Source organism: Falco naumanni, chromosome 6 (genome assembly GCF_017639655.2).
Source record: "Falco naumanni isolate bFalNau1 chromosome 6, bFalNau1.pat, whole genome shotgun sequence".
Taxonomy (NCBI): domain Eukaryota; kingdom Metazoa; phylum Chordata; class Aves; order Falconiformes; family Falconidae; genus Falco; species Falco naumanni.
This window is the reverse complement of record NC_054059.1, coordinates 47,515,670-47,531,575: the sequence shown is the minus strand read 5'-3', so window position 1 is coordinate 47,531,575 and position 15,906 is coordinate 47,515,670. Positions and strand designations below refer to the sequence as shown.

Sequence of the window (15,906 nt, the reverse complement as noted above, 5' to 3'; positions counted from 1 at the left end):
CAGAATATCCTCTAATCAGCATACAGAGCGTAACCCTGAACAAGGTCAGTATTTGGACTGGGAGGTAAAACAAATGAGGAACAAAAAAAAGTCTTGGATTTTACACCGACACCTCAGCTCAGCACATTCTTTCCAAGTGAGACGGTTCTTTATGATGGTTTTACCTGGGTTCTGCAGTACTGACTACTTAAAAACACCCAAACAGGTATATTAAATATTTGTATCAAGTTATTTCTCCAAGAACCTCATAATCTTAAAAATATTTACAGTTTCCTAGGTTCTGTGGGTTTAGTTGGGTTTTAGTTTTGTTGGGGTTTTTTTGTTTGTTTTTAATTAAGGTATGAGCAATATTAAGGAAAATGCTCAGGACTACCTAAAATCTTTGTATACTTGCTTGTTGATTACCGAATATTTAATAAGAACATGTGCATCAACTTCTATAAAATCAAAAAAGAGAAAGGTTTATTCCCATTTCAAATTAGGCTTACAAGCTATTGCCTCTGAAACTATCTGGTCTACATACAGATCCAATCTGCACAGTGGTTTTCATGTCTGCTAGGATTTGCCATTTCACGCCACTTTCCTCTTCTCTAGTGGTTCTGACCATGCAATGAGGATTGCAGGGGTAAAGCACGTATAGAGTGTACATCCAGAAAAGAGAAAAGGCAGACAGTATGCACACAAAACTTAAAAGACTGTATTTCAATATTTTATATAACTAACATTTTTATCCTAATCACATCAAGGTTTTACATTCTAATAATGGATGCCTAACTTCTTTTATCAATACACAGAACCACAGCTGACCAAATTAATATTTTAAATATGGTGATTTTTTTAAATCAACATGAAATTTGAGAAGATGCCATTATTTTGCTTTTCTTAAGTAATAAAACTCTAAATTAATCAGCAAGCACTTCAGATCATATTTGGTATTTCACTTTCAATCACAGATAGCTTGAACAGTAAGGTTCTCAATAGTGAATTAGCTATATTGGTAGTCATACTGTACAAGAAATCCATGAGTTTGAAGAGGAAGACTTCTGATTGTCCCAGACTATGCATATCAATTATGCATCTGAATTGCATAATTCAAAGGTATTTCTACTTTGTGGTATGAGGAATTTTGTGATGGCACCACCTGACAAGATAATATATTGCAAGCACATGAAAATAAACGAAATATTAACTGGACAGACTAGTATAATTTCCAGTAAACATTTCAAAAGTTGAGTGGCATTTAGTATTTATTTACTTACACTACTGAAATGACAAAGATTTTTCTTGAAGAAAATCACTAAACCCCAAACTACATTTCAAATTCTACAAACAAAAATTTATTGTTTTTATCTAAAATTTGAAATATATGGTCCTTTTCAGAGGGAAAAACTTAAGGCACACTTAAAACTTCATTTCACTGCATTGCTGAATGAGATCTGATTACTTCAGAAACAGCATAAATCTAAAGTAATTTTTTCCCTTGATCAACTGAAGTGATAATGACAGAGCTTCCTTTGACCAGACGAAGGCAGACAGATTTTTAGAAAGGACTCTTTAACACCAAGATTATTTCTACTTAGTTCCTACCATTATCAGGAAAAAGCTATGTTTCATATTTTGCCAGATGTAATTATAATATGATCTCTCTGTGTGGAAGTGGCATTCAGATCCAAAGTCCCTGCATATATGGCCCATGTAAATCCTACCAATCTATATCTGAGTTAACAATTCTATATCCATTTAATACTCTTCACCTATTAAGGATTTTTTGCATTAGCTTGCACACGATTATAACGCTCCAGTATACACATCAATATGGCTGTGAAGTTCACACTAGTTTTAGAAGTACATCAATTCATCTACCTTCAAGAACCTCACATTTTTTCTGCATTTCAACAGAAAGTCTGATACATGTTAATGTGAATATACATCCATTATAACATCGATATGCATACAGAAAATCATTCAAGAAGAAAACTGCGGCATTAAAACATTAAATCAGGAAGGCAAAGATGTTCAACCATCCTATCTACAGGCTAGAATACTCTCTGACCATATTTTTTTTTTGTAAAGCACAAAACAGTCTCTTGTCTGAGGGCATTAGTATGATTTCATCTGATAGGAAGAAGAGAAAAATTAAAAGCAACACTAGTGAGTTATGACAAAGTACAGAATAAGATTAAACTAGTGACACCAGTAATATCACTGTTACTATACAAGTGCCGAAACGTGCATTTTAAACTTCCTAAAAAGAGAAAATACATTCATCTTCAACTGTACAACTTATCTCAATCCAGCCCAGACCACTAGTTCTTCCTTTCCTCTAATCTTTGGCAGCAGAGTATCTAAAAGATACTGAGACTAGGACACTGAAGGAGACTACCCTTTTACATCAAGTTTGTGAAGATAGAAAGGAATACAAGCATAACGGCAAACACAATTTTACAGCTTACCACCTTCAACAAAAAACCTGTTCACAGACTTTCATACCATCCCACCACCAGCAAGAATCACTTTTCTAATCCCATACACCTTTGCTGTAAGTTACTACTCTTCATGAATTTTCTTTTTAGACGCTCTACTTGACTTTTCTTGACTATGAATTATCATGTACATATGTTAATAAAATTTAAAATGTTTACTGACTACCTAACAAACTTGTACAGACTAAGTAGAATGAATAACATCACTAAGACAACCCTTCAAGGAGAAACATAAGCCTAGTTATAATTAAAGTATTCCAAGATTATATTCTCTTTGCCACTGTGAAGTTTCTGCTGATGTGAATGAATACAGTAAAGTAACATGGTGGCAAGATGTTTTTGCCATTCTTGTCCAAATAAACAGCTTCAAATTAAAGAAGAATATCCTGCTTCGTGACTTTTAAAACACTCTCATCTACACAAGTATATGGCTTCACAGTACATGCTTACTTGTGAAAGCTCAACAAGCGAGACTAATATAAAATTCAAAGAATCAGCAATAGCTGTCAAAAGGGAAAGATCCTTTCATTACCTGACTTAGTAACAAAAAATTGTCCTAGTTATTCTTGATGACTCCTGATACTCTGAATAGATTTTAAGACTATATCTGTTCATCTCCCATTATGAAGAGAGAAAAAAAGGCACCCTTACTATTATGTTTAAATATATTCCTGAAAATACAAATGAAATCTGGGATCCTTTTTTTACCAGTTTCAAATCAAATGACCCGTAAATTTGAGTTAGGGTAGCATGAATCAAGAAAACGAGTATTTTAAGTGTTGACTGGCATAACGTATCCTTGCACATCTTCAAAACTGCTTACAATGTATTTTGAGAGAATTCAGCAATAAATTGGCTTATTTTATAAATAGGTTCTATAAACAGTTTATTTGATAATTTTCTAACTGTACTTAACTAATGCCTATACAGGCTTAATTACAGTATTCCTATCTTGCCATATTCAGGACAAGAGCACCTTAACTTCATAAAGTCATTTAAATCACTGAAATGGCTTGAAGAATGGTATAGTACTCTACTGAAGCAAAGGAATCTAACAGGCTATTCCCTTGAGTTTGTAATAATGTGAAACACTACATATAAAAATGAAAGTGTACCAGTATTTCACAGGAAAAGGCTTCAACAAAGAAAACATGTCTTATTGGAAAAAAGGCTGTATTTCATCTTTGTAATCTTTGTGGATGCAGCGTTCTGCTCAAATACAGTACAGAATCACAGGGAGTTTAAAAAGCTAATAAACACACCAAACTTACTAAAGCATAAAGTTTCCAAGTAAATACGCATGCCTAAATTTATTGTGTTCCCTGTAAAACTACCTGAAATATTTTTCAAGATGTATATAACTTATGAATATAGCAGGTCAGCTTCTGCTGTTGCTAGAATTGACACCTTTCATCACTAGAGCAAGCTCTGAACAGGCATAAACAGAACTGCTGCCTAAATACCTGGTGCCCCCCATCTTCTTTCTCTCCCCTTCTCATTCTTTCCTTTGCATCAGCAGTAACTACATGTCACTACCATGAACCACATCAAAGACCTGGTCTGGATTTCAGGACAGCCCCTTCCAGTGCACGTGTTGGCTTACGATGGCTTAATCTACCCTGAGAAAGGAAAGTCTTCACTCACACTCTGAAAGATTGAAACACTCCTATGAGCAAGATAAAGAAATAACACTGGTTTGGTAATATTAAGTCCCTCCAGACTTTCTGAATATGACTATTTTTGTAGTATTTGTCTGCAAACATGATGCAACTGAAGACTGTGCAATAAAAGTTCATTCTACAAAAAAATAAAATGGTAGTTAGAAATTGATGGTGTAACACATATGTTCAGTAGCCAATTTATTAATGCTTGAAAGATGTTAACAAAGACTAAAAAAAACATTAAATACATTGTTTTATACCACTACCAACCAAATTGTTTAACATTTCTCACCTGGTAATTTACCTAAACCATCATGCTATCAGCAATTTAGCATACTGTCAGTCCCAGTTTAGAAAAAGGAAAATAGATAAAACTTTCAGTTGCAAAGAAGGTTTTAACAAAATGTTTGAGAAGTAAAGCTACTGCCAATATGTGTTTGATTTGAGTATTTATGTGGTCTATGACTGAAGCCTTTTCAAACTGCACACATTAAAATAAAATCCCTTAAGTTCATAAAGTATCCTTATAGCTATTTTGCGCGTTTGGACTTTCACACAACCCTATCCGCCTGACCAGACTACTACATAGGTGATGCAGCATCATCAGTCAAGTTCTTTGAACCAGTCTGCCCAGGAAAGTACTTTTACCTTAAATGTTGTTCATCTCAAAACCCGAAACACGTTCTGGTAATAAACACATGGGCAAGGTCTATTACAGAGCAAGTTATTTAATGCATACCTCACTACATCCTAATGACTACTACTTGCACAGTAGGTAAAGAATCATTCATTCAAGTCCACTCTTTCCAAGGACTACCTTCATTAAGCTGACAGTTTGTTTACTATCCGGAATAAAAGTCCCTGTAATTGAAAAACTGAACCATGACACAGCATGAAAAAATACCCCACCTCCCAGAGGAAGAGGGCAACACACACATGCGTAACTTGCTTCTACGTTCAAAGGCATGCTTATGCTTTACACTCATGTGGCATTCTCATACTTTCATTCCTTTGAGGGAAGCAGAAGGGGAATTAAAACTTGCATGTTAATGCTTTAATGTTAAAGATCAAAATTCTAACTGGAGCTAAAAGTGTTTCTTCTACCAAAGGGATATTCATGTAACAGGATCTATCCTTGGATCTTATTACGCAAAACAACTTTCTCCAAACTGAGTGAAAGAATGCTTTCAGACACAGAATTTTAAGAAAAATTATGTTGAAAAAAGTTGCTGAAATGCACTTCAGTGGAACAAATTGAAAATCTGACATCGCCCTATAGCCAAATCTTTCATCACCAATTTAAAGGATACACAAGCAGCAAAGTACATGAAACAGGAGATAACAGTGCTACTAATTTACCTAAGCAGCCAATTCGTCTCAACAATTTAACAAGAAGTTCTACTTCAATATTAAACCATCAAAACACAAAGCCCCTCTTATTTCTGTTAAAAACATGTAAGGTTTTTTAGACCAACAACAGCTTTATACTTTTCGTGCAACATTTCTGGACTTTGAGTCACTAAAAACAAATAACCACAAAGTACTTGAACACTACCACTATCTATCCAGAATATATTACAAAATAAGACAATGCAAATACTTGCTTAAGTTTTGGTTTCATGCATATCTGCATTTTAGGAAATAAGCTAAAATCCTACTGTACGTTTTTACAGTATATCACATTCCACCTTCCAGAAGTAGTAAGAACATTTTAACAATGAGCATGAGAAGGTAAATATAAGCTTGACCATACTGCAGTGAAGTAAGGTTTATCTTACTACCTAAAGAAGGTGAAAAGCAAATTTTTACAACCTAGTTTCATTTCAATTTTATTGAACTGTCTACAATATTCTGTGAGTGTGTGCACACACACAGGCACGCACAGAAAAAGTGGTATCTACAAACAGTTTACACAAATATTTACATACATATGTTATTTACATAAACTAGTATGACTGCATGACTTTGGATGTAAAAACCATACGCTTCTTGCACATGTAACTGTTGCATTGGTCTTACAAATGTAATATAAACCTTTTGCAACAACTAGCTAAGCACATATCATAGCTGATTCCAAGTTTTTAGAGCTTGCAGGTTTTTTAAAAAAATACAATACCTAGAACACTGTTATCAAACAAATATGCTTTATTGGCATCTAAAAACAAAATGCACCCAACATTAAAATGTATTTTTTCATTTTTTTAAACCCACTGCAGTACGAGGAACAAAATCACAAACACTTACTTTAGAGAAAACAGAGACTATAGTGTAGATTTTACAAAATCACTTTTAATCTCTGTGTTATGCTCCTTAAATAACATGGGCCGTTTCTTTTTCTGCCGAATTGTAGGAACATAAAATATCACAGCTTTTTCTATACTTTAAAATTCTGCAGCAGCCTAAAAACACGGACAAGATACACCAGCACCTGTTTCAAGTATAACAATTTTGATAGCCAACCTAAGGGTAGTATCTAAAAAATTCCGTTTTCTTCCATAGGAAGTCTTTGTTTGACAAGCTGTTCTTTTATCTTTGTGAAATTAAAAGCAAGTGGGGGCAAGTTTATGCTTTACCAGAGAAATAAAAAAAAAAGTTTACCTACCATGTTCAAATTAAGAACAGTGTTCTATACAAGTCAGTTGTACAGTTATTTAAGTGAAAGATGAACATTAACATTAGATTAACTTAATTCTGGCAGACAAAAGTGAACTGCTACGGTCCAGTCAGCCATTTATCTATTACAGAGAGATGACAACTTTACAAAAGGTATCTTTTACCTACTGAGTGATGAGTTATGTCCCCTCAGTTTCTGTGCTTTCTACCACTGGTTCACTTTCTATATCAGCTTCTGTGTCACTCTTCTCTTTGTTTATCTCGACGGAAGATGTCAGTTTTTCATAAAGTTCTGGATCGTCCTGCACCTGTGCAGTCGGTGGCTGACTTTCTGTCTCTGCATTTTCACCGTTTACCTGGGGCATATTATCGGCTTTGCGTTGGGAAGTGGCCCCATCAAAATATTCAAAAACCCGTGGATGTGGAGGGGGGATCCAGTTGTTTGACATTCTGTCTCTTCCAAACCTGTTCCCATTAATTTCTCTGCAAAAATTAAAATCTCTGTCATCCCTATCCCTCTGTCTTTCCCAGGGTCTTCTGCGGTCATCAAAATCTCTGTGAGCATCTTGTTCAAATCCTCTGTTCCAATTGGGACCACTTCTACTATCAAACCTATAGTTTACATGCCGAAACCTCTCTCTGTCTTCATGGAAGCCTTTAGGGCCGCCATAAATAGGGAAGGCATGGTGCTCTCTTTCATCATAATCTCCTCTCTGTCCCCAGTGCTTGTCTGAATTGAAACCAAAATGCTCTCTTCGACCAAGGTTATCCATACCTGGTCTTCCAAAATTCTCTCTCATGTCTACGTGTGGTCTTGCAAAGTGTTCTCGTCCATCTACTGGAGGTCTTCCTATACCCTCTCTTGGATCAACTGGTGGTCGTCCAACAGAATCTCTGACATCCACTGGAGACGGTCTGCTAAGATTATCTCTGTTTTCCACTGGAGGAAAGCGATAATCTCTATCTCCTTCCTGCTGAATGTTATCGCCTCCAAGTGGTAGTCTTTTCTCTGGATTAGGAATGCTATCAATATTTTGTCTTCCTGGTGTTCCAAAAGGTCTTTCTGTCTGATTGAAAATATCTCCTGGAGGAAAAGGACCTCGAGGTGGTGGGTGAAGAGATGGATCAAGGATCGCTGGAGGAGGAATACTACGCTGCGGTGGCATTCCTGGCTGCATTAATGGAAACCTTGGTCCAGGCGAATGGGGCATTAGGCCTGGACGGATATCTATAAGAGGCATTCCCGGCATCCTTTGACTACTAATATTTAAATGAGGCATGTTTTGAACCCCAGCTGGATGCTGCATTGCCAGAAGTCCAGAACTACTTGAAATATTTGGTGGCGGCACTCCCATAAGTCCAGAACTACTTGAAACATTGGGTGGTGGCATTATGAGAAGCCCAGAGTTGCTTGACACACACGGTGGCTGTACTCCTGCCAGAACTCCTGAGCTGCTTGAGACACTGGGTGGCTGCATTCCTGTCAGCAGGCCAGGGCTGCTTGAGACACTGGGTGGATGCACTCCAGCTAGAAGCCCTGAGCTACTTGAGACATTTGGTGGTTGCACTCCAGCCATAAGTCCAGAGCTACTCGAGACGCTGGTTGGCTGAACTCCACCAGCAAGAGAAGAGCCACTGGAGACAGTAGGTAGCTGCACTCCTCCTGCAAGACCAGAACTGCTTGAAACAGTTGGTGGTGGCACTCCTCCTACAAGTCCAGAGCTGCTTGAAACACTAGGTGGCTGTACTCCCCCTGCAAGTCCAGAGCCACTTGAGACAGTGGGTGGCTGCCCTTCTCCAGTAAGCCCAGAACTGCTTGAGACGCTGGGTGGCTGCACTCCTCCAACAAGTCCAGAGCTACTCGAGACATCATTTTGCACTAAAATGCAGCAAGCAGAAGAACAGTTACCAGAAAACACCAGTGTAACACATAGCATTCAAAACAAAATGCAGCTTAATCCATATTCAGTTAATGCATTCAGTGATGATACTGCTGACAAGGTCTTTCTCAGTTTCTATAACGAACATACATCATTTTAATCACAATTAGTGATAAAAAGACCTTATGCCACAGAAATAAACATCTCTACATAGCAAAGAATGTAAAGCAGCTTAAAATCGACAAGACCCACAGCCATCACCCAATTACGCAAGGGAAGTGTTAAAATCTTTCATGCAATTCTACACATTTTATACCATCCTACCCTCTTCTGCTCCTTTCCATTGTCACTTGTGTAGTAAGAGCTCACTTTTAAGAAACTTTCTAAAGGGCTCCCCGTGCCAGCTTTACTTTGAGTCTACAAAGAAAACATCCCTGAGCATAAGCTGGTAGAAATCAATGATCAGATGATGACAATGATGGTTCTCACCAATCCTCCAACTTAAACTGAAAATTATACCTAGCCTAAACCCTCCTACTCTGTAGTTATTAGTGTAGTGGATCACGGTCTGGAGGAAAAAAACCCTCAGAAGTATGATTCTTCCTGTATGCAATCATATCAGACGATAAAGACATTTCTTACCAGATCTGTTGTTCTCACTGGAAGAAATCTGAAGGTCTGTAAGATGTGACCCCTTTTCATCTGATTCTGGTTTGTTGATTGGCAGAGGATTAAAAACACTTCCAGCAGATAATGTTGGAGTAGCTAGATTGCTAGTAACTGTGCCAACTGGTAGAACAAGGCTAGTAAAAGGAACATCCTTCATCGTCTCTTGTGCAATTGGTAATGGAGGCTGTACTAAAGCTGTAGAGAAATAACAGAAGTGTATCACAGTAATCACATATTCAGGCCTTCAAGATGTTTGGCAGAGGTCAGGCTGATAAATCAAATTAAGTGAAATTAATTACCCTAAGTGTTACATTTTTAATAATTTCTTATCCTCAACTAGCACTGTTAATATTTAATTTTTTTGTAGAGACCATGAACTGTAGGCAACCTAAGCAATCTGTATTCTTTAACAGATATTTTAAAACATACAGTTTTTTAAAATGAATACAGTTAAAAGGCTAAACAAATTATTATGAATTATTCAGTGACCAACACCAAACAGCTCAAGTAACAGATATATGTTACAGACAGGTTCATATATTGAATTATGCATACATATAATATATATCTAATTTGCTGGAACTTTTTTCAGTAACCCCATGGTAAGTATCATTTTTCTGTCAACTTGAAGAGCTCCGTAAATCCTTTTCCTCAGTATCTGCTTAAACCAGCTGAACAATAACTTCCATGTTGGTTTTTTCCATTACACAGGATACATTTCATTAACAGGTAGTATATCAAACAATTAGGCTTTCCATAACACACAAACAACTATTAGACGAATCAAACTTACGTGTTGGAACAACTGGTGGGACAACAGGTGGCGGGACAACAGGTGGTGGAACCACAGGAGGAACTGGGGGAGGCATATAACCTATATGGGAAAAAATGACAAATTATTACAAGAGAAGCAAATAAAGTTTTGCAGTAAAAGCTTGTCTACATTATTGATCGTGAAAAACTGCATCATGAAGACTAGCAAAAAACAAATATATGGGAAGAGGCAACAGTGGTTACTGTTTTTAAAGTATCTGTTTTGTAGATGATCTGCACGTGCACCTTCAAAAGTAATTTCTGCCAGCAATATCCAAAGAAAAAAATTAAGAGTTGCAAAAATTTCCAAAAGAAAGGAGATTATTCTTAAGGATTTTTAATCCTTCATTTTTATCAAAGTTTAAAAAATGATAAAATCTGGTGTAATTCCTATTCTTCACAGAATACACTGGTAAAAATAATATTTAGACATAAGTAATTTTAATCTAGTATCATATTTAAGATTCAAAGATCAACTGGCTTAATCAGTAACCAGCAGCTGATGGAAAACTACACAAAGCAAAATGGATGCAGAAGAATGCATTAGGTATACTCATTATATCCTCAACTTCATTTTTACTAACTTACCTGGCGGTGGCTGTGAAGGGTTGAAACTCGCTCGCAAGAAGGGTGGAGGAGGAATTGCACTATAACCAGGAGGAGGGACAGACATTGTGACAGGAAATGCAGGTGGAACCAAGCTAACAGCAGGCACAGCTGGAGCTACTGGAATCTTATTTCATGGAAAGAAAAAACAAGCAACTTCAATGTTTAAAGATATTCAATGAGGAATTGAAAAAAGGATAAATTGACTCAACTGTAACTCATGTTAAGCACTAAATGTACCAAAGGTTTTGTATATATTCTGAACACCCTGAAGAATTAGACTGATTTCTGCAATGGTACCTACACTACAGCTAAACAAGAACACTGAAAGAACCCTATGCTATCTTTTGTCTAAAAAAGATCAGGAAAATACACAGTTAAACATTATACTTATTCAAGAATAAAAATTCACCTATGGCATAGAGGTGAAAGCAGAAAGGGAGAGAGAGAAAAGGAAGGAAAATGTAGATAGCGTGGCAATTTGAGAGCACTTCAAAAACAGTGATTCTGTTCTATTCAGAAAAAATTACTTATTTTACAACAGTAGTGGAAAGCCAACTTAGTGTATGTAATTATAAGGCTAATAATTCTGACAAAATCCTGGAAATTGCTGTTTCTGAAATGCCTGAGCTACATGTTTCAATATAGTGCAGTGTAATTACAAGTAATTAGCAGCAATATTAAATATATAAAAGCAATATATATATTTAAATATATACCGATCCCAGTATATACTAGGAGATAGTTGAAATGAAGACTCAAGACAATTTTGTGAAAAAAGCTCAAAATTCAATGCAAGCTAATGCAAACATTAACTTTTCACAGTAATTTTGCATCAGCTCAAGTACTGGAAATACCTACACATGTTAGGAAGGATAACACTAGTAATATGAATACATAAAACACTGTATTGAGCAACTGCTTCTCATTTTACAATTTCACATGATCATTATAAAAAGGGTTAAAGAGTTTGAAAAAAAGGATTTGTATTTATACTTGATAAACATGTGCAGTGTAGTATACTAACAAAATTACACTGTATTCTTCTACACTTCCACAATAGCTTGTTACTGATGGGATGTTAATAAAAATTGTTTTAGCAGAATGAAAAAAAAAATACAGCAGATAATCAAAGAATATATGCAGTAATTCATGAGAGAACGCAACAGCACACTACTTCAGCAATCAGGCCATTTAAAGATGAGACTGTCCTTATGAAATCCTACCCCAAAATTACTGAGAAAATATTTAAATATATTGTCAAAGCTGATATGGGGAAAAGTGCGTCAGTAGAGATGCAACAAGCACAAGTGAAAAAAAGATTACTGCACTGCTGAGCTTACAGAAAGATGCTTTGTTTTTTAAGCAAAATGCTTTATGGAAACTCATTTTAATTTCTCCTTAAGAAACTAACAGGCCAGTGTGTATCTCTCTCTCTTTTTTTTTTTTTTTTTTTTTTTTTTTTTCCTGGTTTGTTGGTTTGTTTTTACCACTGCTGTCTTCAACACTTAAGCTGTACACAGGTGTGTACACAAGTGTGGGATATGTTGGGCATGAAACTGACGATTTAGCTCAACCATAGCAACTGAATCTACTCTAAAATATTTCAGAGATAAACACACATGGACATAGGACTTAAGTGTTTTGTTTTTTTTTATTTAAGTACTTCAACACAGCATTAAAGTTTACCTGTATTGAATAAAAACTTTCCCCTCCAGTTCTGTGAGGTTTTTGCAAACTCAGACCAATACAAACCTGCAGCATAGTGACTGGTTGCGTATAAGCTTCTGTCTGTGTTGTAATAACTGTATTCTTATCAACTGCAGCACTCTGTGTAGTCTGAATATTTTCTTTAGCTGCTTCTGAGCTTCTGGCCGTTTCCCATTCTTCAAAAAAAAAAAGTATATATTTAATATAAAAAGATAATTCATATGTTCATTTTTGTTTAAATACTAAAAAGTCCTCTTCTTTTTTAAACAATAAATTTTCATCTGGTATCTATACAGATTCATTACAAATAACCCCTAAACTTACTAGGAAAAGAAGCAAATGTAATAATTTATTATTATATATTTTAAAGAACGTAAAGTATCTTTTATAACCTGCAATTTTATAAATTTTATAACTCTGCTTAATTATACCTGTATACAAACTGTTTTGTCAAAACTTGCCAAGTGTTTTCACCTCTCATCCTGTTAATAACTCGACATATAGGGTATGTTACAGTTTTCTAAAAACTGCTGCTGTTAACATATTTGTGTTATCAGCTGGCTACTGTAGAATGACAAGAGAACCCTCGTGCTAAACAAACCTCCCCCCAATCCTCATTTTTTCCTTCTGCCACATCCTCAGAAAATTTTGTATTTCAAGTATAACATACTGAATGTATTTCAGTAATGTTACATGTTTTAATTTTTCTGTCATTTATATTCAATTTTTACTCAAAACAAGAGTGCATTTTGACCTGAAAAATTATTGTCGCTATTACAAAAGTCTAATCGTCTCAATCTTCAGTTTACTTCAGTATAGTCCAGTGATTTGGTGCTAGATCTATCTCAAGAACACACAGTGCTCAGTCTCTTACAAATATAACGAACCTCTCAATTGGGTCTCACAATAAGGTCTAACATAACTTGCTTTCCTGTCTCTTCGACTTCATAGAGGAAATACCTTAAGGTTCAGATAAGCTGTGCCTATTTGGACAAGTTCCAACTCTAACTTTAGTCTTATACCTGAATATAAGACTTTTCGCAATCACAAGCAGATCATAACATCTATACAAATTAATATTCTATATACTTGGAAACGAGTGCACAGAAAATTCATAACTTTTAAAAAATACAATCCTTTATTAGCTTGCTTAAATTCATTCCCCTTTGTCACTAATTCCTCATTGGCATGACAATCAACTAATTACTCATCTACAAAAATACTCTAATTTCATTATTATCATGTCATTTATATTGTAAACAAGCAGCCAGTAAAATTCATGTTACATTTAAAAGGGCATTTATTATCCAAACAATAAACTTTCTGAGGATTTGCAATTACCAAAATAAACATATTTTCTAACTATCAGAATCATGTTAATGTCCATACCTGTATTTACTGTTTCCTGGTCAATCATGCCACCTTCAGCAAAGCCTTCCAAATCGTCCAATTTTACTTTCTCCCAAGGAATATATGAAACTCCCAGATCCACATCCCAGAATTGCTTGTATTCTGTTTTCACACCTTTATTCAAAGCCCAGGCAATCTGAAAATAAAACCCAACCAGATAATCCGGTTAAATCATATAACCTCCCAACACAGTATTTCAGATCATTTCCTTCATGTTTCTGTCGTTGCAGATCAATCTTCAGAGTCTCTTTATTAGAATTTTAACAAGGCTTTAATTTCAAATGAACCTGTAGGAAGTTTACTTGACCTGTGCAACAGATATGTGGAAGGTTAACTACATCAAAAAGCTTGAATCTTCTACATTAATCCTAACATATGTATGCGGAAATTAAAAATACGCTATTTCAAGGTCTCATCAACCAAAGAAAGCAGAAAACCCCACAGCATTTAATCTTATACTTAAGTCTGTAAGAATACTGTCAAATTTAATAAAGTGATCCACACAGTCAGGTCCAGGAGGTCGTTTACAGTCTTGTACTCTCATCCCCACCACATACATAAAATGTTCTCCATGTATTTCTTAAGTATCAAGTAATTAATTTCATTTTACTATCCTACATATCGTCTGGTAAAAGCTGCATTTTACATGGAGAGGAAAGAAAATTCACACCTTACCGCTTCACTCTTCTTGCCATATTGTACGTTTGAATGAACCATTGCTAAATGACAAATCATCATACTAAAATTGTACTGTATTTGGAATGGACAGCATCCTTAGATTAAAACCAATTTACCTTAATAATTTTAGATCCAATTTTATAGGACCCAGAACTAAGTTTCTGAAGAGCACGATACGCATCTTGTCGATGAACCATACAGACATAAGCACAACCTCTTGGGGGAATCATCTATGGATAAAAACAAATAGTATTAGAAAGTAAGAAAACCATTACCTCAGATTATGTAACTACACTAAGTGAATACCAATACTAAAAAAGGAAAGGTTTACACCGTGAACAATCATTACCTTAATTAACAATGTTAAAAATGGAAAGGTTTACACCGTAAACAATGATTACTTTAATCAACAATATTAAAAATGTTGAGCATCAGCAAAACTTAAGAGTGATATTGGCAGGGTACTTCAGTTACAACATTTTCAAGAAGCAGCCGGAAGCTAAAGAATGGGTGCTAAAAGTTATATGAAAGATTTGAACAACATTGAGCAGGCAAGAACCGGGAGCTATACTATGACAACTTCAGAAAAGCAGAGGCTGCTACCTCTTCTTAAGATCCCAATTCACTGCAAGTTGAGCAACAGCCTTTCACAGAGGCACAAACTTATTAATTATAAGTATCTTGCATTTTTGAAGGGTAGAGTCCTCATTCCCAAAGTGTAATTTCCACTAGCTTTGATGTTTTATTTAAGAAGGAAAAGTATGATGTGGCATATAATCTTTGAAAGTCTGCAAATCATGTATGACAAACTCTTATTTTAGTTTTAGTCACAAATATAGGTGTGCTTTTACGTTGTTTGGGACCACAAAGTAATACAACAAACCAAAACACTTAAGATAACAGATTTTAACGCAGTTCTTAGAAAAATATATTTAAGATACACAACAATGTTACCCTAGGTACTTTAAGTTTTGTGGAATGCATAGGATTAACAATTTACAAATGGTTTGCCTCTGAAACATAAGAGGTACTGGGATATCATGGTTGTTAGATTACTTTCCTTTGGGCTTTCTTAATTGCTAGTCCCTGCAAATCAAAAAGAGTCTTAAATAACAGGCGATGGGGGGATGGGGGGCCTGACTTGGGAAGCTTTTTATAAGATTCTGTAATGACACAAAAACTATTCCTTATTAATTATATATTTGAATTTATTAACATGATAAAAAAAGAGTAAAAATATTATCTGAAATGAATGAAATTGCATGAGAAGCACTTCAAAACTGCTGGAGCAAGTGACAAAAATCCAAATTTCTCTCAGGTTGGTATGTTATTTTAGAAGAAAAATACTTTCTCTTGAAGTTACATCATAGGCCACACTGAAGT

At 35.4% G+C, this 15,906-nt stretch overlaps 1 protein-coding gene across 8 annotated transcripts in view; it reads right to left on the bottom strand.

The window, feature by feature from the left end:
- SCAF8 (SR-related CTD associated factor 8) overlaps positions 1-15,906 on the bottom strand; it is a 167,033-nt gene that overhangs the window by 102,538 nt on the left and 48,589 nt on the right. For 6 of the 8 annotated variants that reach the window (XM_040597453.1, XM_040597456.1, XM_040597459.1 and 3 more), the window contains 7 exons: positions 14,640-14,753; positions 13,825-13,981; positions 12,481-12,611; positions 10,708-10,852; positions 10,100-10,180; positions 9,280-9,501; positions 6,272-8,636 (listed from right to left, as the gene is read on the bottom strand). In XM_040597453.1, the coding sequence (XP_040453387.1) occupies positions 6,937-8,636; positions 9,280-9,501; positions 10,100-10,180; positions 10,708-10,852; positions 12,481-12,611; positions 13,825-13,981; positions 14,640-14,753 (2,550 nt within the window). In that variant the 3' untranslated portion in view covers positions 6,272-6,936. Of the gene's footprint in view, positions 1-6,271; positions 8,637-9,279; positions 9,502-10,099; positions 10,181-10,707; positions 10,853-12,480; positions 12,612-13,824; positions 13,982-14,639; positions 14,754-15,906 lie in introns of those variants that run through there. The other 2 variants (XM_040597454.1, XM_040597455.1) reach the window with 1 other exon arrangement.